Source organism: Chiloscyllium plagiosum, unplaced genomic scaffold (assembly GCF_037043375.1).
Source record: "Chiloscyllium plagiosum isolate Xiang-an unplaced genomic scaffold, Cpla_swu_hap1 HiC_scaffold_1, whole genome shotgun sequence".
In the NCBI taxonomy this organism is placed as follows: Eukaryota; Metazoa; Chordata; class Chondrichthyes; order Orectolobiformes; family Hemiscylliidae; genus Chiloscyllium; species Chiloscyllium plagiosum.
In genome coordinates this window covers 64723580-64746487 of record NW_028270139.1, presented here as the reverse complement: position 1 = coordinate 64746487, position 22908 = coordinate 64723580, and the positions used below count along the sequence as shown (strand labels likewise).

Genomic DNA, 22908 nt, shown 5'->3' with positions numbered 1-22908 from the left:
AATGATTTTCAGAAACAGAGGCTACATTGAAATTTAAAAAAGGAAATATGTTTTGTGTAGTACTATACTATTGATGACAATATCTGGACCAGCATATCTGATTTTTAACATTTTACTAAATATACTATTCCAACCACAGACCATTATGAAATAATATGAAAAATGCATAATTTATTCAAAAGGTATTGCAGTAATTACTGAAGAGAAAAACCTTTGTTTTACATCTGAAGCCTTGCCCATGTAAACAATTCTAAAAGTAACAGCATTGATAAAGCTGTTCATACAGCGGATCAATGCAATATTTAGATCAATCGTTTTGGAAAATATGTATTTCAAAAACAGCAATCTGTTCTTTATAAGGCAAGGCATAGACAAAGCAACGATGGAAATTATGATGTTTGGTACCTTTTCTCTCTAAAATAATGTGTTCCTTTAAAGAAACAGATTTAAAAAGATGTTTTAATTGTCTCAAAAATCTACTGTACAGCATAATGAATGACTAATAGAAACTGATTGAAGAGCTGAAATATCACACTACAGTGGTTACCAAGTTAGTGTATCAAGCCACCTGCATAATTTATGCATGTTAATTCAACAAATCAGATATTCTTTTAAAAGTACACAATACATTTTTATTCAAAATATATATACACTGTGTAATATTATTAAAATTATGCACAGTATATCATCAAGCCTCAAACAACAGATTAAGAACAAGTTTTAAAAAGATAAATATATCTATTAAAAAGTATCATTTCCTATACAATCTCACAATTTAGGGAAAATGGTGCTACAGTGGTAATGTCACTGGACTAGTAATCTAGAGGCTCAAGCCATTGCTCTGGGGATTCAAATCCCAGCACAATAGCCATTGTAATTTGAATTCAATTATTAAATTTAGAATTGAAAGCTAGTCTCAGAAATGGAGACCATGATATGAGCAAGTATGATAAAAATCCACTGGATTCATTAAATGCGTTTTTATGGGAGCTGTCCTTACCTAGTCTAGCCTACATGTGACTCCAAACCCACAGCAATGTGGTTGATCCTGAACTGCCCTCTGAAATGGCCCAACAAGTCACTCAGTCATGACAATCAGGGATTGGAAATAAATGCCCACATCACTTGGGAAAAAAAAATCAAAGCAGCACAACACATTTGGCTATTATACATCATTTCAAGGTAACTTTAGGAAAGCTGTTATTTTTCTTTATAAAATTAGAGCCAAAGAATTTTAAAAAAGATTCTTGCTGTAAGACAAGGGAAATATATAGTATTAAGAAGGTAAATAAAATTGAGCTTGTGCTCATTTACATCTTTTTCTTGAAAAATGTTTATTTCATTTAGATAAAAATTGTATGACATTTCCCAACTCTGCACTATATTGTAGTCATGCATTGTTCTCTGTACAACAGTTGACACCTGACACACAGAATGGGGTGCGAATATGCTATAGTAAAAAGATTACATTTTTTGCTGCACTGTAGTCTCAGTTTAAAAAAGAAACTATTTACTGTCATACAAATAATTTACAGCCAATTATTATTCATGTACCAGACAACTGTTCAAATATTTAACTGAATTTTTATTTGCAAACTATAAAAGATTATATTTAACACAGTACATTCATAGGTTATGTATGTAATAAATTACCATAAAAATAAAGGCAGATGAAAATTTTCAGTATAAGCTCAGCTTTTATACTGGTACATGGCAAACACAACACGAGTATTAAAAAAGGATATTTTATAGGTTTCCAGAACAATGGGATGAAAACGATAAAATGCATTTTTAGCATTACTGGAACTTGCTTCGTTTAAATTTTGATTCCTAACCTGCAGGAACTGCTGTCTGTTTCATTCTCTTCTTCACTCCCTTCATCCTCAGCTTCATGTTTCTTGTGCCAATGTATGCCCTCACAACTGTCAGTAGTAAACTCAAAGACAGGAAGATCTGGAGCACTGGGAGCATGCCAAGGTGGTGAATTTTGAATTTCCTGTTGGCTAGGTCTCTGGTGGTTAATGGAAGCCAATGGTAAAGGCAAGCGCCCAGGGTCTAAGAATTTCCTTCCAATATTTGATGGGCCTTGCTCTTTGTTCCAAAAATCTCCCCGACGACTGTCACTGGATGTAGTAGGTTGGGATGCAGGGTGACCAAACCACCGCCAGCGAATGCGTAAAATTTGCTTCACATCAAATTCTTTGCGAGAAACAGACATTCTCTGTTCACCTAAACAATTGTCAAGGCAACAGAGCAGCTCTGCTGTACCGTAAGACAGCAGCAGTATATACCACAGTTCTCTCTAAACAGATATGCTTTCCAGATTCCTGCTTCTGGCTGACTGAAACAAGATTGCTTTCACATGGAAATAAAGTCTTCTTAAAGCTCCACCAGAATATCAACTAATGACAATGATGATGAGGATAATGTGAAGAGGAGGCAGGGACAAACCTCTGTCTTCAATCAAATGTAACTCTTAATCAACCTGTACTACGACAATCAATTGCACTTCAAGTCGCCTTCATCTCTATAACCCGACCAGCTGCTTTCAAGAACAGTGACAGCATTCATTAAACCCTTTTTGAAAGCTGAACACCACCACTCCCCTTCCTCTGAGCCACAAATGAATGCAAGAGCAACTTATATGTAGCAACCTATCACAATCATTTCCAATCACATTCCCTCCTCTGTTATATTAACACTTTGATTATGCTCCTTGCCATCTTACTTTACTGCAACATACACAATAAAACTAATGTCAGGTTTTTGTGCATCTTTCAAAATTAAGTATTCAAATTTTTTTGTGAAAACCATTGCATTTTGAAGTATAATAAAAATTTGTTTAAAATTGTAGAAATGAAAATGTTATAAGGTAAACAAGCTGTACAGGGTGAAACATAAAATGTTAGAATTGCGTGTGGAAAGTGCTTCAGTTTTTGGAAGCCCTACACAGAGTCATAGAGATGTACAGCACAGAAACAGACCCTTGATCCAACTCGAACAGAGATCCTAAATTAATTTGGCCCATGTCCCTCTAAATCCTTCCTACTCATATATCCATCCAGATGCATTTTAAATGTTGTAATTGTACCAGCCTCCACCCAGTTCCTCTGGCAGCTCATTCCATACACGCACCACCCTCTGCGAGAAAAGATTGCCTCATGTCCTTTTTCAATGTTTCCCCTCTCACCTTGAAACCACACCCTCTGCTTTTGGATTCCCCTATCCCGGGGAAAAGACCTTGGCTATCCTCCGCAACCTTGATCAAATAGGCCGGTGGGTCAAGGAGGGACAGTTGGAGTTTAATCTAGATAAATGTGAGGTGCTACATTTTGCTAGGGCAAATCAGGGCGGGACTTATACCCTTGGTGATAAGATCCTGGGGAGTATTGCCGAACAAAGAGAACTTGAAGTGCAGGTTCAAAGTTTCTTGAAAGTGGAGTCACAGGTAGACAGGGTAGTGAAGGAGGCGTTTGGTACGCTTGCCTTTATTGGTTGCAGCATTGAGTGTAGGGGTTGGGGGGTCATGTTGCAGCTGTACAGGATCATCTCCTCTGCACAGAAGCTCTTCAGCCACATTCTCAAACAGACTCGCTACCACAGCCATATCTCCTCTGCATCGAAGCTCTTCAGCCACATTCTCAAACAGACTCGCTACCACAGCCATATCTCCTCTGCATCGAAGCTCTTCAGCCACATTCTCAAACAGACTCGCTACCACAGCCATATCTCCTTCTGCACCCCCCAGGATATCAGTAAGGCTACTTTTGGAATACTGTATTCAATTCTGGTCTCCCTGCTGTCGGAAAGTGTTGTTAAACTTGAAAGGGCTCAGAAAAGATTTACAAGAAATGTTGCCAGGGTTGGAGGGTTTGAACTATAGGGAAATGTTGAATAGGCTGGGTTATTTTCCCTATAGTGTCGTAAGCTAAGGTGTGACCTTATTAAGTTTAGATTAAAAAAAAACAAATCACAACATCATGGGCTGGATTTTCTGAGGAGTGGCACATTGCCACTCTGGCCCTCACTTTCATGAAAGAAGAGAGCTATACATTCACAAAAGGATATTCTGGTCATAGCTCCTTCAGAGATGTGGCGACACATTTCCATTCAGACAGTTCTCTTGTAGTACAGAATAGTTGAGGGAAGACAAACCATGCCCTCTTTTCACAGCAGTCAGTTGCCATATTTTCTACTGAATGGGGTCAAGTGCAGTGGTGGGGTAAGGAAGGTTGCGGGGAGGAAGATTTTGGGTGGGGGGTGAATTGTTCAGGTCCTGGGGGTGTTCCAGGTCAAGGTCTGGGGGAATGTAGTTGGAGTGGGGAGTTCAAGAGCTTAGTATGAGGTCTATTGAAAGCTATTAATTTGATGGTACTTTGATCAGTTTCAACCCACTTCCAAAACCATTGCAGCTACTACTGATTTATTTGATATATTTTGACTGCCACTGATATCAATGCTGCTGCTTCTTCATAATCCTGGCTGAAAAAGTTAAGCATTTATCCCCTCTAGGGTTTTGAATAACTATTAAAACAGCTAGCACAATAATCAGAAATTACAACATAGCTGGAGGCTATTCAGTCCATCACACCTCTGCAATATTGTTTTTTTTAAGCTGAAGCTATCAATTTAATACCTTTACTGAGCCCTTCTAATTTTAATTTACTCTCCTCCCTAACAAATAACTGTTCAATTTGATAAATTGAATAGTATATACTTCAATTACCACATGTAGTAAAATAATTCTGAAATCTAAATTCGATGGCTTCTGGAAAAGTACATGGAGATTTCAATCTACAATTAACGCAGGCCTGATGATATCAATACTGGCAGCATGCTGACTTGTGTTACATGTTCATTTCAACAACCTGAGAATCAAGCCAACCCCAAAAGGCTCTGTTGATTGCACTGTTTACATGCCTCAGCATGGAGTTAATACTATAAATTCCTAGCACCATTCAAAGTCAGCCTGTCCCTCTAAAAGGGGAAGTGCATTAAAGTTGCGGCAGTGTGGGTAATCATGGAAGAAATTATTCATTTTTGGGAAACATTGAAGAATGACATAACCTGAGAGATAGTGGGTTTCAAGATTTTGGGAGAGTGTACTGGAGGCCTTGTGAAAGTGGTGGAAGCAGGGGTGGGATGCCTTAAATACATGGATGTAGGATTGCTCGCTGAATTGGAAGGTTCTTTTTCTGATGTTTCATCACCATACTAGGTAACATCTTCAGTGAGCCACCAAATGAAGCACTGGTGGTGTAGTCCACTTTCTATTTATATGTTTGGGTTTCCTTGGGTTGATAATGTCATTTCCTGTGGTGACATCATTTCCTATGGTGGTCATTTCCTGTTCTTTTTCTCAGGGGGTGGTTAAAAAAGAACAGGAAATGACACCACCACAGGAAATGACGTCACCAACCCAAGGAAATCCTAACATAAAAATAGAAAGTTGGCTACACCACCAGTGCTCCATTCGGAGGCTCACTGAAGATGTTACCTAGTATGGTGACGAAATGTCTGAAAAAGAACCTTGCAGCTCAGCAAGCATGCCTACATCCAGAACCTCAACCTGAGCTACAAATCTTTCTCAAAACTCGCCTTCCATACATGTTCAAAAGGCGATGAGAGACATGATAATCAAGACCAAGAACCAATGTGAAATGCCATAAAATATTCAATTATCTCAAGGTCAGCGAATACATCTTCAAATGTAATGCCCCATGAGCTACACCACTAGTCTCCGATAAATACTAAAATTACTATATGCCCAACACTCATGTACCAACAATCTCTATCACTCGGATCTTTTCCTTGAATGCTCCAATCAACCAAAGTTTAGCACTGCTGTAAGTCTCAGCATCTACATCTCACAACCTCTATGCATTGTCAACTGTTCAACCATAACTGTCAAATTAGCCAAAGAAATGACACATCATTCAAATATACACTTAAACCTCTCTTGAAGGACACCAGGAGGCAGTAACACTTAACTGGAGAGTCAGACACAGCTAAACACTCCAAATCTCTCAATATAGACTGTACTGTTCATTCTTGGTACATTTATGACTGAAGCTGTGGTCAGTGGTGGGGCCAAAGCATTGAAAACGAAAGTATCCACATATACTTAATTCTCTCTCTCACACCTCACCCTCATCGCACATTGATATCTAATGTATAGACTACAGATAGTGCAAGTATGATCTCTTAATTTTCCCTTCCGCCTTGTACCAAAGACTTACTCATGCTTTCCTCCTTTCAGATCCTAAACATGTATATCTTGATCAGGTACGAGTGAAACAGTATTGAAGAAAATGCAGCATCAACTTCACACACAGTTACAAGGTCAGACACTGATACTGCATGTAATTTTAATTTGGGATCTGTGGTGAGACTCTGGCATAAGTGGCCTGAAGCCAGGAAAACATATTACAAGTTCGGCATACCAAAGTGAGAGACCACAAATCTTTGCTATCAAGCACGGAGATCAGCACATACTAGGACCAATGGTGAAATGAAGACAAAACAAAATATTCTTGTCCTTTTATGGAATGCAGGTATCACTAATGAGTTCAGCATCTGAGGACATGGTACCTCTTGTGCATTCACAGTGTTACAAGTAAGGATGGTCCAGGATTTTGATCCACAGCAGTGATGGAACAGTGAGATGGATCCAAATGAAGATGGCGTGTTGCTTGGTTGGGAACTGGAAGATGGTTATGTTCCCATGTATCTGTTGCCCATAACTTTCTAGATGGTATGGGGTTGCATGTTTAAAAATTGGTATCTGAGGAGGCTTGTAGATACTAAGTACTGCTGCCACTGTATGTCAGTGTTGGAGGGATTGACCTTGGAAGGCAATGTATTGGGTGTCCATTAGGTAAGTTGCAACGATTTTCTGCTCACGGTTATACAGTAACTGGATATTCAGAGAGCAGAATTCCTTTTGGTTCCAGCAGAATGAACATGCAGCGCTCAGAAAGTGATGCACAGACAATCAATGATATCTTGCATCACAGGGAACCATGCAATCCTCACAAAACCACATGCTCACTTAAGCAACTCTTGTCTGGCAAGAGAAAGAATGAAAACAAGTTTTGGAGAAGATTTGTAGCTCAGGTTGAGGTTCTGGATGTAGGTTTGCTCGCTGAGCTGGAAGGTTCATTTTTAGATGTTTTGTCACCACACTAGGTAACATCTTGAGTGAGCCTCCAAACGAAGCACTGCTGATGATTCTTGCTTTCTATTTATAAAACCCAAAGAAACCCAAACATATAAATAGAAAGCAGGAATCGTCAGCAGTGCTTCATCCAAAGACTCACTCAAGATGTTACCTAGTATGGTGACGAAACGTCTGAAAATGAACCTTCCAGCTCGGCGAGCAAACCTCCATCCAAAAGAATGAAAACATTACTTTCAATGAACAGAGAACTTGCTTATGCATCAATTGTTAACAAGCTAAATTCATCCAAATATCTCCAGCTCCAACCTGAAAAGAATCAGATGCACTAACATTGTTATGTTACAGCCACTAGCAATGGGGTCTTAGCCACACTTTGAGGATGCAGTTGTGATTGTATCAGCTAACATCCCTACTGGAGTGAAAAAGTCTTGTGCATAATTCTTTGCTGAGATTTGCTTCATGACTACTATGGGTGATTATGGTCTCCTACTGAGAGACCTGCTCCCTCACCTCCTCCCTCTTCCCACAATTTGATAAGCACCATGTAACCTCTGTTCATTCCCCAAGACATATTGTATTCTAAGACAAACATTCCTGTGCATCCATGTCAGGAGCAACGGACTTGGGCAGAGGTCTTGAAATTACAAAGGTTCTTCAGCACCTACCAAACTGCTCCTTGCACACTTACATAACATGAGACATATACTGAAAACGCTGAACAATTTCTGCGTCAAAACAAAAGCCAACAATAAAAAATAACATGCAAAATGATAATCCCTTTAAATTGAACTGATGAGGCATTTCGGTGATTCTGAAAAACAGAAAAATTCATAGCAAGTCTCTCAAAACAGTACACCTACTTCAGTATGATTCAGAACTCTAAGTGATAACTTGGGCACTCTTTAATGACTAAATACCTGAAAAGTAACAAGAATTAAAACAACTAAAAAGGCATCAAATACAACAGAAATATGCCTAGATGTTTCTCAAACCAGTCTTTAGCCAATATAGAAACATTACATATGATCAGGTAGCTTTTGAACATCTGTTTCATTTTAATTTCTCAATGATACTCTAATTTTTTCCAATATGTAACTCAACATTTCGAAGGGTAGAGGACTTCCATCATGATTCTGTACGAATAATTTAAAGATTACTGGATGGTCTGGTTAAATTCCACATGCTCCTGAACTCCTGTCAAGAGCAGACATAAATAAGCTGGAAAATGAAGTTCCAAAATGTGACACAGATGACCTTATTTTCTGCCTTCTCACCATTCTTATGGTGGATACTCACTGAGCGGTGACTAATGCCACACTGATATGGCACCTTGCACAATGTGCCCATAAATGTGTGCCTGCTGCAATTGATATTTTGAAATTCTAAACACAATTGTAATCCCATCTCCTCCAAAACAATAGGTGCAATGGATCTGAATATTTCATGTTTCATATCCTTCGGGCCCTTGCTAGAACAGCCATTTTAACATTTTTCCTAATGGTATATCCAAGTCAACGAACTTGAAATTCCTGAACACCTTATCTATACTATGGTAGGATGTTACACGGGTCAGTGTTTCAAGTTCCAAATTTGGGATGGATTTTGGGATCTGGAAGGAACAGAAGTGCTTCAGTGCCCACAATCAAGTAAGAAGATACATACCTCATATTGTAGAAACTTTAATTGGTTTTGGGAATTTGTTTAAATTTGAGATGTAGGATTCTCTGATAAAACTCACAATTATTCCCCATTCCTAACTGATATTAGTGGAGTGGCTATGCCACTTCAGGCAACAGGTTGGGGTAGGCCATGTTGCTCTTGGTCTGAAGCCATAACTAGGCCATAGAACATAACAGGCCCTTCAGCCCTTGATGTTGCGCCGACCTGTCATACCAATCTGAAGTCCATCTAACCTACATTATTCCACGACGTCCAATGACGACTTAAATGTACTTAAAGTTGACGAATCTACTACCGTTGCAGGCAAAGCATTCCATACCCTCACTACTCCGAGTAAAGAAACTACCTCTGACATCTGTCCTATCTCTATCACCCCTCAATTTAAAGCAATGCCCCCTCATGATCGCTGTCACCATACTTGGAAAAAGGCTCTCCCTGTCCACCCTATCTAACCCTCTGATTATCTTATGTCTCTATTAAGTCACCTCTCAACCTTCTTCTAACGAAAGCAGCCTCAAGTCCCTCAGCCTTTCCTTGTAAGACCTTCCCTCCGTACCAGGCAACAGCCTAGTAAATCTCCTCTGCACCCTTTCCAAAGCTTCCACATCCTTCTTATAATGCGGTGACCAGAACTGTACACAATACTTCAAGTGCGGCCACACCAGAGTTTTGTACAGCTGCAGAATAACCTCATGGTTCCGGAACTCGATCCCTCTATTAATAAAAGCTAAAAACACTGTATGCCTTCTTAACAACCCTGTCAACCTGGGTGGCAACTTTCAAGGATCTGTGCACCTGGACACCAAGATCTCTCTGCACATCTACACTACCAAGAATCTTACCATTAGCCCCAGTACTTTGCATTCCGGTTACTCCGACCAAAGTGAATCACCTCACACTTGTCCGCATTAAACTCCATTTGCCACTCTCAGTCCAGCTCTGCAGCTTATCTATGTCTCTCTGTAGCCTACAACATCCTTCGTCACTATCCACAACTCCACCGACCTTAGTGTCGTCTGCAAATTTAATAACCCACCCTTCTACACCATCATCCAGGTAGTTTATAAAACTGACAAACAGCAGTGGACCCACCACCGACCCTTGTGGTACACCACTGGTAACTGGACTCCAGGATGAACATTTCCCATCAACCACCACCCTTGGTCTTCTTTCAGCAAGCCAATTACTGATCCAAACTGCTATATCTCCCACAATCCCATTCCTCCGCATTTTGTACAATAGCCTACTGTGGGGAACCTTATCGAACGCCTTGCTGAAATCCATACACACCACATCAACCGGTTTACTCTCATCTACCTGTCTGCTCACCTTCTCAAAGAACTCAATAAGGTTTGTGAGGCACAACCTACCCTTCACAAAACCATGCTAACTATCCCTAATCAAATTATTATTTTCTAGATGATAATAAATCTTATCTCTTATAATCTTTTCCAACACTTTACCAACAACTGAAGTAAGGCTCACTGGTCTATAATTACCAGGGTTGTCTCTACTCCCCTTCTTGAACAGGGGAACCACATTTGCTATCCTCCAGTCTTCCGGCACTATTCCGAAAGACAATGACGATTTAAAGATCAATGCCAAAGGCTCGACAATCTCTTCCCTGGCTTCCCAGAGGAAATAGGACAAATCCCATCCGGCACAGGGGACTTATCTGTTTTCACACTCTGCAGGATTTCTAATACCTTTCCTTGTGAACCTCAATCCCACCTAGTCTAGTAGCCTGTATCTCAGTATTCTCCTCGACAACATTGTTGTTTTCTAGAGTGAATACTGTCGGAAAATATTTATTTAGTACTTCCCCTATCTTCTCTGACTCCACACACAACTTCCCACTACTATCACTGATTGGCCCTAATCTTACTCTCGTCATTCTTTTATTCCTTAAATACCTATAGAAAGCCTTAGGGTTTACCCTGATCCTATCCGCCAACAACTTCTCATGTGACCTCCCGGCTCTTCTGAGCTCTCTCTTTAGGTCCTTCCTGGCTACCTTGTAACCCTCAAGCGCCCTGAGCCCTCACATCTCATCCTAACATAAGCCGCCTTCTTCCTCTTGACCAGAGATTCCACTTCCTTCGTAAACCACGGCTCCCGCGCTCTACAGCTTCCTCCCCGCCTGACAGGTACATACTTATCTAGGACACACAGGAGCTTTTCCTTGAATAAGCTCCACATTTCTAATGTGCCCATCCCCTGCAGTTTCCTTTACCATCCTATGCTTCCTAAATCTTGCCTAATCGCATCGTAATTGCCTTTCCCCTAGCTGTAACTCTTGCTCAGTGGTATACACCTATCCCTTTCTATCACTAAAGTAAACATAACAGAATTGTGATTGCTATCACCAAAGTGCTCACCTACTTCCAAGTCCAATACCTGGCCGGTCTCATTACCCAGTACCAAATCTAATGTGGCTTTGCCCCTTGTCGGCCTGTCTACATACTGTGTCAGGAAGCCCTCCTGAACACACTGGACAAAAACTGACCCATCTATAGTACTCGTACTATAGTGTTCCCAGTCAATATTTGGAAAGTTGAAGTCCCCCATGACAACTATTCTGTCTCTCTCACTCCTATTGAGAATCATCTTTGCTATCCTTTCCTCCAAATCTCTGAAACTATTCAGAGGCCTATAGAAAACTCCCAACAGGGTAACCTCTCCTTTCCTGTTTCTAACCTCAGCCCATACTACCTCAGTTGACGAGTCCCCAAACATCCTTTCTGCAAATGTAATACTGTTCTTGACCAACAATGCCACACCTCTTCCTCTTTTACCATCTTCTCTGTTCTTACTGAAACATCTAAATCCTGGAACCTGCAACAACCATTCCTGTCCCTGCTCTATCCATGTCTCCAAAATGGCCACAACATCGAAGTCCCAGGTACCAACCCATGCTGCAAGTTCACCCACCTTATTCTGGATGCACCTGGCGTTGAAGTAGACACACTTCAAACCAACTTCTTGCTTGCCAGTGCCATCTTGCATCCCTGAAACTTGATTTTGGGCCTCCCTACTCTCAACCTTTTCTATACTGTAACTACAATTTTGGTTCCCATCCCCCTCCTGGATTAGTTTAAACCCACCCCAATAGCCTTAAATGAATTTACCCCCCAGGATATTGGTACCCCTCTGGTTCAGATGAAGACCATCTTGCTTATAGAGGTCCCACCTACCCTAGAAAGAGCCCCAATTATTCAAGAATCCAAAACCCTCCCTCCTGCACCATCCCTGTAGCCACGTGTTCAACTCCTCTCTCTCTCCATATTCCTTGCCTCACTAGCACATGGCACAGGCAACAAACCAGAGACAACCAGAGGCCAGACTGGGTAAGGATGGCAGATCTCCTTTCCAAAAGGACATGAGTAAATGAAATGAATTTGCAACAAACAGTGGCAGTTCCAATAGCACCACTACCACAATGATCGTTTTATTCTAGATATAATTATCAATAGAATGTGAACTTCCCAGCAGCTATGGTGGAATTTGAACCCATGTCATCAGGTCATTTGTCCACAGCTTGGAATTATTAGTCAAATAATGTAATCATTATGTCAACATAACCTAGTCTTACCCACAATCAAATAAGAAGATTGCAAAGTGGTGGTGGGGTGTAAGGAGGGGTTCTAATGACTCATGGCCTCATGGGGGCAGAAATCTGAGTGGAGCTTTGAGGTCAGAATGAGAAATGTAGTTGAAGAGTTCACAACTGGGTGTGATGGTGAATGGGGTAAATGCTTTCAATTTATTGTAAATTATGGGATATTGTACATGTTAATTGGTTTTCTCAGAGACTGAGTATTGACTGCTTGAATGTAAACCAGAATTGGAGGAGGAATCAGAAACAGGCATTAGTCTATTTACATGGACAAATGAAGGTGTTTACTGCCTGCTTAAGATGCAGGTAAAGGATACTGCTTTATTGACCTTTACCCAAGGTAACTTCTGCCATGAGTTTAGATTAGAGTAGTGCTGAAAAAGCCCAGCAGGTTAGGCAGCATCAGTGGAGCAGGAAAATCGACGTTTTGGGCAAAAGCCCTTCATCAGGAATAGAGCCATGAATTATGGTAAGACTGAAAAAGCACTGGATACAAATTTTTGTCAAAACTGACACCTGTAATACAAACAACAAATGCTAACCATCTCTATTTTGGGCCTCCAGCTGAACTTGATTTTTCAAAATCTTGGCAATTGAAATGAACCACATATCCATATTACTAAGATCACCTGGTTTCAAATCCACATCCATGCTCCAATTCAGACCCTTTATCATCACCTCTGCAACTGAAATGCTCATCCATGACTCTTTGTTCACTTTGGACAAAACTATTCCATTGCTCTCCATGCCAGTTATCATCTTCCATTATCCATAAGTTTAAGATTAGCCAATGCATAGCTTGCCATTTAAAATGTGTGGTAAGGTCAAATTGGGGAAGATGGAGACATGAGGCAAGTGAAGGTGGTAAATTCTGCACTTCGTGGCTGGAAATGTTTTTGTCAATGGAAAGCAATTGTAGAAGCAGATGACAACAGTCTTGGGACTTTCTTTAAAGAGCGTTTTGCTCTATCCTCAAAAAAAAACACCCTAACTCTCATCAAATTTCATTCACATATCACACTTGTCATGCTGACTTACATTGGCCTGATTAAGCAATGTCTCAATATTAAAACTTTCATCCTCGTTTTCAAATTCTTTCATAGGCTGCACTCCTCCAAGCCGGATCTTTTATGCAGCCCCAATTTTAACCATTTTGTCATTGGCAACCATGCATGGAATTCCTTCCCTAAACCTGTCCAACTCTGTGTTCTCTTTTAAGGTGTACCTTAAAATCTGTCATAGAGTCATACAGAATGGAAACAGACTCTTTAGTCCAACTAAGCCACGTTCCCGAATTAAACTTATCCAACCTGCCTCCTTTTGGCCCATATCCCTCCAAACCTTTCCTACTCACGTACTTATCTGTAATGATGCTGTCACTTTAAAGAGTTATTTTGTCCTGGTATTTTTGTTTTGAAGAGAGGTTGTAAAGGCAGAGGTACCAAGCAGTCTACCAGAACCATTCAAGTAAATAAACTTGAAGCCTGGTTTCTTTTTAACAGCCCGAATGGATGTGACCAGCTCTCGTAAATAAGGATTTCTGGGGTTTTCAGCAGTCAGCAGCTGTATGAGGTCTCAGAATGAGTTGGAAGCTTCAGAGAATGATTCCGAGCTGCTACTGTCGCTGAAATCTCTCTGTGTTCTTTCCACCTGGATTGGAGATCTGAACTTGCCTTTTTGCCAAGGAGTGTATTTATGAGATGTTACTATATTGGAATAGTTAATTAGTAACAGGTACTTTATCTATTATTGTTAGGTATGCCAATAGTTAAGTTATTCTAAATTTATCTTTCTTTTGTTTGTATTTTAACTATAGTGTTTAAATAGTGCTTTGCTTAACGTCGAGGAGTTTGACCAGTCACATCCCATCAGAAACACACACTTCCCATCTACCTTTAAAATAAGAAACGTCAGGGTGTGGGCTACCTTGCTAAAATATTTTGAGGGGGTCTGGTCTGGTCCATAACATAGCCAAATGTCTTTTAAATATTGTAACTGTACTTGCATTCCCCACTTCTCTCTCACACACACACACAGTTCTTTATCCTTTTTAAATGTTTCTCCCGTGTCCTGGAGCAAGTTTGATTTTTCCAATGTTTGACTCATCAGGCACTCAGATTTTGTTCACCTGATTTTTCTCCCCTCAGATAATTCTGCAGAAGAACTACATTTTCTATAAGCAGTCATAAACAACTGCCCTTACAAAATAAGCAATACCACCATTGCAAATCCAACTAAAAAGTTAAGATCACTTACCGACATTCAGGTTTTAAATTTCCGACAGCTTAATGTGAGAAAATGCATCCCAAATCAATGCAATCATTTCAGTCATTCTGAAAAACAGAAAATTTCATATGAAGTCTCTCAAAACAGTACACCTACTTCAGTATGATTCAGAACTCTAAGTGATAACTTGGGCACTCTTTAATGACTAAATACCTGAAAAGTAACAAGAATTAAAACAACTAAAATGGCATCAAATACAACAGAAATATGCCTAGATGTTTCTCAAACCAGTCTTTAGCCAATATAGGAACATTACATATGATCAGGTAGCTTTTGAACATCTGTTTCATCTTAATTTTTCAATGATATTCTGATTTTTCTAATATCTAACTCAACATTTCTAAGGGTAGAGGACTTTCATCATGATTCTGTATGAATAATTTAAAGGTTACTGGATGGTATGGATAATGCAGAGGTTAACAAAATTAATGAGAAAACCAAAGCACTACAGAAGAAAACGAGCAAATCTCAAATCATAGAGATGTAGAATTGTAAAGAATAGAAAGAAATCATTTGTGAGTTCCCTTAGCAAGAACTACCAAATTAATTCATTTCTCCTGCTCTTTGCTAGGTTATCCATTCCAACTACATAAATTCCCACTCTATAGTTACTACCAAATCTGCTTCCAGCACATTTTTAGGAAGTGCATTCAAGGTCACAACAACTCACTGCATTCTCTTCGCTTCCTATTGGATCCAGTGCTAATTATCTCAAGTCACCAAACGTTCTACCAGTTGAAGTTGAAGTCAAAGGCATCGGATTTATAAATACTTTTTGTATAAATAAGAGATTTGATTTTGAACTAACAGCATGTTAATCTATTTTTGTGAAGAGGTTTCAAGATTAACTGTGTCAGTTTTCTGGAAACATGATTTTTAACAAGTATGTCTCTCCTGGAGTGCTAATGAAATGGCTTTTACTGGAGAGTCTCAATGATTGGAAAGAAAACAAAATCACATGAATGGCCTATCAGAGTCTAGGATGAGCAGGTTTTCTTTTATATTTTACTTCAAAAGCTTTTAACAGTTTGAAAGGGCCCTGGTTAAAGTCAGAATCAAGTACAAAAATGGCCAATTTGTGTACAAATCTGGCCAGAAATTAAATTTGCTGAAGTCAAATTGATTTATTTGGGCCACAGGGGGAAGTAGCACATACAGAAGTGAAATCAGTCCTATTTTGGATTTTCCCATACTGAGGACAAAACGCAAGACTGTGATATGTTGGCATGAGTGGGTTTTATTGGAACGTTATTCCAAACTTCAGCACGATCGTGCTCAGTCCAACAAACTTAATAAGGAAGGCAAGTAATTTGAATAGATACAAGAATGCCACAGAGACTTTGATAACTTTAAAACTATATTAACAAACCCACTGGTTTTAGCAATTCTAAATTATGAGAAGTGATTTAAATTGGTGTTGGTGCCAGAATCATCAGTCAGGGTGCCATTTTACTACAAAATAAGATGGGGATCAAGCAGCTCATCAGTTTTTTTTTAAGAAACTGACTGCAAGTCAATACAAATATGCAAGTGAAGGAGGACATCAATGTCTTGCGATGGTTCCACACCATTCTGAAATTTCCATTAGCAACACTGAAGAAACTGTTACTTATATGGACCACAATTTGTTTTTAAATGTTTCAGATACTTTTGAAACTAGAACATTAGGAGCTCAAACATTCAACCATACAATTTAAAAATAATTCATGTGCCTGGAAAAGGGAATATTATAGTCAATCCTTCAAGGGGAGATATGAAAAAAAAAAAATCATGATGCAAATAGACTTTAAATTTGGTTGCCATGAAAACCATGCATTTAATGTCACTGTGGTATTATTGTTACTATGACAAAGAAATAGTTTTGAAAAGGACATTCGTTGGGAATGAAGATCTCTCAAAGATACATTTTCATTCTCTCCTTGTGGGAAAGGTATGATGAAAGATTGGCGATTCATATACATTTCTTTATTTAAAAAATATTAAACTAGTGGCTTATGAATCTTGGTTTATTTCTGTAAAAGGATTTAAAAATCAACTAAGTCAGTCTTTCCAGAACCATGACTTTAAATCATGATGTGTCTCCTGAGGTGTTATTGGAAGCTTGTTAAATTGTGAGGTGTTACAATCAGACAGAGAAAACATTAAGCCATTACTCATCTAGGTGGAGTAGAATTTGTTTTTTTTAAATTTTAGTCAAAAGCTTTGACTAGTTCAAAGGATGTCTGAGTAGTGTCAGAAGCAAGTATTGACTCTTCTTGTACAAAGCAGTTGAAGTAAGTCATCTCAAAGACAGTAGTTTTGTGAAACTTTCAAATAAAGGGCATTTATTAGTTGATTATTAAATGCAGATTATTAAATGATAGTGTCTAAGCTTTCAGTTGCGTGAAAGGTCACGGACTTACAGCTCTCAGAATCAGAGCCGAGAAGAAGCTGTTAAGTCAAACCTAAAAGATTCGATAAGGAAGGAACTTCCTTGGATTTTTGAGTAACTGCATGATGATGATGGTGGGGAGCAGATAGGATTTTGTTTTGCCATGTGTTTTCAAAACTTTCTAATGGAGTTACGTGTAGATAGGTTACTTTTAAAAAAAATTTTTTGAGTAATAATCTTGTTTTATTATTAAAATCAAATCTACAGCCTTGTGTACTTTTGTTTCAGTTTAAAAAATCATGTTAAATAAACAAAAATATCACAGAAAATAAGATGGAGAGACTCAATTAAAAGTCAGTCATATAGCTGCAGCTCTGGAGATTATGGAGGGACAGCAGATTTCCTTTCCCAAAAAGGATAATTGTAAACCGGATGGGTTTAATGACAATTGATGACAGTTTCATGATCAGAACGACAAAAACTAGTTTTCAATTACAGGATTATTAACTGAATTTAAAATTTCACCAGCTGGGATTTGAACCCATGCTTCTGCATAATGACTATGTAACCATCTCAAGGATGCACAGAGCAGATTCAGCATAACACCAGGTCTTTGCTTTCTGTTCATTCATAGGATGGGATGGGATTGTCATTTTGTTGAAACTTCTAATTGACCTTGAGTAGACTGATGAGTTATCGTCCTGCAATCCTTCTTGGGCACGTGGGAAGGAACTTCCAGGCGTGTACTTTATTGTCAGTGTGTGAACATGGATATAGTTCCAAGTCAGGACAGTGTGTGGTTTGGACGGAAAGTTACAGGTCATGGTGCATCTGTTGCTGTTATGCTTCTAGATGATGCATTTGGAAATTGCTGTCAAAGCAACCTTGTTAGTTGGTTATGGCAAATTGTTATGGAATGTTTTATAGATGCCACAGCATGTCAGTATTAGAAAGAATGAATGATTAAAGTGATGGAAGAGATGCTGATCAATCAGGTTGCTTTGGCCTAGATGGTGTCGAAATTGGTGAGCTTTGTTGGAGCTGCACTCCTCTAGGCAAGTAGGGAGTACTCCATCAAACTCTTGTCTTGTGCCTTCCAATGGTGAACAGGCTTTGAGGAGTCAGAGGCCCCAGCTTCTGACTTATTCTTGGATCTACAGTATTTATGTGACTGCTCCAGTTCAATTTCTGGTCAATGGTAACCCCACGTTATTGCTGGTAGGGAATTCAGTGATGATAATGTCACTGAATGTCTGGGGAAAAAGTTAATGTTGGGCACTTTGATGGCACAAACATTACTTGTTACTTATCAGCCCAAACCTGAATGCTGTCCAGGCCTCACTGCGTTAGGGCACAATACTTCTGTATCTCAAGAGATATGAAGATACTACACACTGCAGTCTTCACCAAACATCCTCATTTTAGACTTTTATGACAGAGAGAAGATCATTAATGAAGCAGCTAGAGATAGTTTGACCAGGATACACCAAGAAACCCATGTTCTGGGGTTTGAATGATTGGCCTTTGATAATCACAGCAATCCTGTGTGCCACCCATAAGGGCTGGTGGGGTTTTCCCAATTGTTCCCATTGACTTTACTAGAGATCCTTGCTATCAAAGACATATACAAATACATCAGTGACAAGCAGATTGGGGAGGATGAAGTCAAGCAGGTTTCTCCACATTGCTGGTTCTTTCAGCAAGCACAGACTTAATCTTGGTGCTGTGTTCTTCAAACCTCAGCTGGTTTGGTCAGTATTGGGTGGGAGTATTCACAGCCAAACTGGGCCCTTGCTATCTTCAGTGCCTCTTCCAAATGCTATTAAACTTGAAAGGACATTGATTCATCAGCTGAGGGTTGGCAATAAGTAGTATTGGTAGATAGTTTCCTTGTCCACATTTGACCAAATGCCTTGAAACTTTATGAGGTCTGGAGTCAATGTTGAAGATTCCCAGAAGTCCCCCCTTCTGAGTACAAATCACTGAGCCAACATCTCCACTGAGTCTTTCCTGCTGTGAACTCGGCACATTCAGAGATGATGATAGTTGAGTCTGGGCCATTGCTTACAGGCATGGTTTGGTGGATGTGGGGCACAAGGACCAGAGGTTAGAGAGGTGTAATTTGCAGGGTTGACAAGGCAGGTGTATCTTTGACATTTCTGAGGCCTAGCTTAATACTGGGTGATCAACTTTTCTATAGCAGGTTTAATTCGCCAAGTGCCTTAGAAGGCCACTTCAGAGGGCAGAAAGTCAAAGTCTAAAACAAAAAACTGAAAGGACTGTGGATACCAAGAATTGAAACACAACCAGAAATTGTTAAACTCAGCAGTAAACAAGCAGGAGGCTGGAAGATGGAGAAATCAACATTTTGGGTATAGCCTTTCTTCAGGAATGGAGTTGGGGGCTCAGTGGTTAGTACTGCTGCCTCACAGCACCAGGGGTCGGGTTCGATTCCAGCCTCGGGCAACTGTCTGTGTGGAGTTTGCACATTCTCCCAGTGCCTGCGTGGGTTTCCTCTGGGTGCAGGCACTGGGATGTGCAGGTGAGGTGAATTGGCCATGCTAAAATGCCCTTAGGTGTTCAAGAATGTATAGGATAGGTGCATTAGTCAGGGGTAAATGTAGGGTAGGGGAATGGGTTACTCTTCGGTGGGTCTACATGGACTTGTTGGGCAGAAGGGCCTGTTTCCACACTGAAGGGATTCTAATTCTAATTCTGTGGGGATTCTAATACCCCATCTGATTTAACCTTTAAGGACAGGTTTCATACACAGCTCTAATTGCCTTAACTTTAGAAAATTACAAAGCGATGTAATTGAGGTGTTTAAAGGTGAGCAACTGATTTGATAGGAAAGACCCTGAGCCGAGCTATTTTCTCTGGCAGAGGAAACCAAAAGAGAAAGTCAGCAATGAAAACAGGTTGAATTTTCCCCAACACAAAATCTAAAAATACCTTCCCCAAAAACTCAGAATACGCAGTCAATGCATTTTTCTAAAGTGAGATTATAGATTTTTTTATAAAAGGATATTAAAGGATACGGACCAAAGGCCAGTAATTTAGAGTTACAGTTTAGATCAATCATAATCAAATAGGAGGAATAAATAAGATAGTGGTTGAATGGCTTACTCTTGCCTCTACACATTAATCAAAATTAAAAGTAACATGCTATTTACAGAGAGTTAATTTTTCAGAGTGAAAAATGGAAAAGCCCTAGGTGGGTCAGGAGACTAATGAAATTTGAAAAACACTCAAATTATCATATAGAAATCTGACTGATTGAAGTTGATAAAATGCGTCCTTGACCACCTTCATGGAATTAAAGGGAATGTGGCAGCATGTATAGAAAGATTATAAAAAAGGTAAAATCACAGATGTAGGAGTAAATTACTGCATATGCTGGACTCTATACTGAAAACAGAAAATGCTGGAGATCATAGCAGGTTAGACAACATCTACAGAGAGACAGCAAGCTAATGATTTAAGTGTAGAAGACTCTAATGAGTCTGATGAAGAGTCATTGCTAGCTTGCTCTCTCTCCACGGATGGTGTCTGACTGTAATCTCCAGCATTTGTTGTTAAAAGAACAGATTACTGATAAGAAATTTGATAGAATATGCAAAATTAGGAGGGTTTTACTGCAGAAAATACCCCTATTCACTAGACAATGAGTTAGTTATGAAAGAATAAACTGAAGCTAATTAACAAAATATCAAATAAGGGATGTGCGGCATACTGTTGTTATCACAGCCTAATCAATGATGGATGCAGATTAATAATGCAGCATTGTATGTCCATCCCCATCCCAGAGGCAAGTTCCAAGAGAGGGGTTGGGAAAGCAGGAAGTTGGGACACTATTTTCTCTGGCAGGCAGGTGCAAGGGAAACACTCAGCTGCCTTCATACCTGAGCTAAATTAAAGTCCAGGCAAATAGGTCCAAGGACAGTCTTCCATCTTGGAAGTCATTGCCACCTCTGTTTACAGAGGCCAGTGAGGGGCTCCAACCCATGAACAACCTACCAGATAATTCTTGGTGGATATGTCTGTCCGACAAAGGGTGTCCCTCCTGCTTGGCCAGCAATTGAAATCATGGGCCACACATGGAAGAAGAACTCTGCCTGCCCTCCAAGCTCCATTTGCCTTACCCCAGCACTGATCCTCAGTCTGGGCCGTACTACAGAACCAGAAATAATTACCGTTCTTATGCTGACACTGGGAAGTTGCTGGCTGGCAGCTCTCAGATTGGGGTACTTTTCCTGCACACTAGATCTCTGGGAAGAAAAAAAATCCCTCTGTTGACACCAGTCTGACCAATAGTGGCAAGGAAAATGCCCAATCAAGATCTAATCACTTTGGGCCTCGCAAAAATGGCTGACATATGGTTACCACCAATTTATCAGGTTGATAGGCATTCCATTGTGGACAATAAATTTTGCCCATTGTCTTCAAATATTTATCAAACTCATAGTTAAAAAGAAAATGTTTAAAAGAGTACAGCGATGAAGCAGTCAATTAGGAATGCATAGAAAGCAGTTTTAAGAATCACTGGTACAGACAGTATTTGAAGGGGATCTTTTTGTTCTCTAAATCCAGTGATTCAACGCTCTGCAGTCTTGTTATGGTCACCTTTGACATAAGTTATAGTTGCCATGAAACCTTGTTTATATATTTTCTCTCAGGATGCTTCTTTGAATTGACCATAGAGTCCAATTTAGGACAGTTTATATTTCCAATAATCTAAGTATCAAAAATGAAATGGATCTGAAATTAAATCTCTGGGAGCAGGTAGTATCTGAAACACAAGATTGCATCAAAAAGAAATTAAACTGTAAATCATATGAAGAGAATACTACAGATTTATGGTTTCAGGATGTCATTATGCATTTTGCACAAAAGGCCTCACATTAACTATAACTAGAAATAGGCTAAGGTTACCCAACTAGGGACATCCACGACCGATTAGAAACTTGTGACAGCTAGAACATGAGATGTCAGCTGAGCTGTTTGAAAATAAAATCTTAAAATGTTTGCTGATGCAACTCAAATTCTACTTTGAGAGTGCTTGTATAATCTCCTATTATTTAGAAGCCCCAAGGCCTCCTGTGACGATGCTTGAATGCTGGAGAAGAGGGATGTAGCAGGGACAAAAGCAGGTTCTCTCCATATATGCTGCCAGACCTGCTGAGGTTTTTCAGCTGTTTCTAATATTGCTTCAGATTTCCAGCATTTGCAGTTCTTTGGTATTTGGTACATAGCAAATGTTGTATCTTGTCAAAGAGTCATAGAGATGTACAGCACGGAAACAGACCCTTTGATCCAACTCATCCGTGCTGACTAGACATCCTAGCCTAATCCAGTCCCCACTTGCCAGCACTTGGCCCATATCCCTCTCAATGCTTCCTATTCATAAACCCATCCAGATGCCTCTTAAATGCTGTATTTGTACCAGCCTCCATCACTTGCTCCGACAGCTCATTCCATACACACGCCACCCTCTGCATGAAAATGTTGCCCTTGAGGTCCCTTTTATATTTTTCCCTTCTCACCTTAAACTTAGGCCCTCTAGATCTGGACACCCCCACCCCAGGGAAAAGACCTTGTCTATTTAACCTATCCATGCCGCTCATGATCGTATAAATCTATCAGATCACCATTCAGCCTCTCCTTGTAGCTCAAATCCTCCAACCCTGGCAACATCCTTGTTAATCTTTTCTGAACCCTTTCAAGTTTCACAACACTCTTCCAATAGAATGGAGACCAGAATTGCACACAATACTC

The 22908-nt window shown here is 39.7% G+C and overlaps 1 protein-coding gene across 5 annotated transcripts in view; it reads right to left on the bottom strand.

Moving 5' to 3' along the window:
* Window positions 1-22908, bottom strand: part of LOC122551272 (kelch-like protein 5) — a 149214-nt gene that overhangs the window by 100733 nt on the left and 25573 nt on the right. For 4 of the 5 annotated variants that reach the window (XM_043692943.2, XM_043692954.2, XM_087987280.1 and 1 more), the window contains exon 2: window positions 14733-14809. Coding sequence is in view for 1 of the 5 variants with exons in the window: in XM_043692923.2 (XP_043548858.2) it covers window positions 1836-2218 (383 nt within the window). In the remaining 4 variants the exon portion in view is untranslated. Of the gene's footprint in view, window positions 1-1835; window positions 2250-14732; window positions 14810-22908 lie in introns of those variants that run through there. The other variant, XM_043692923.2, reaches the window with a different exon arrangement.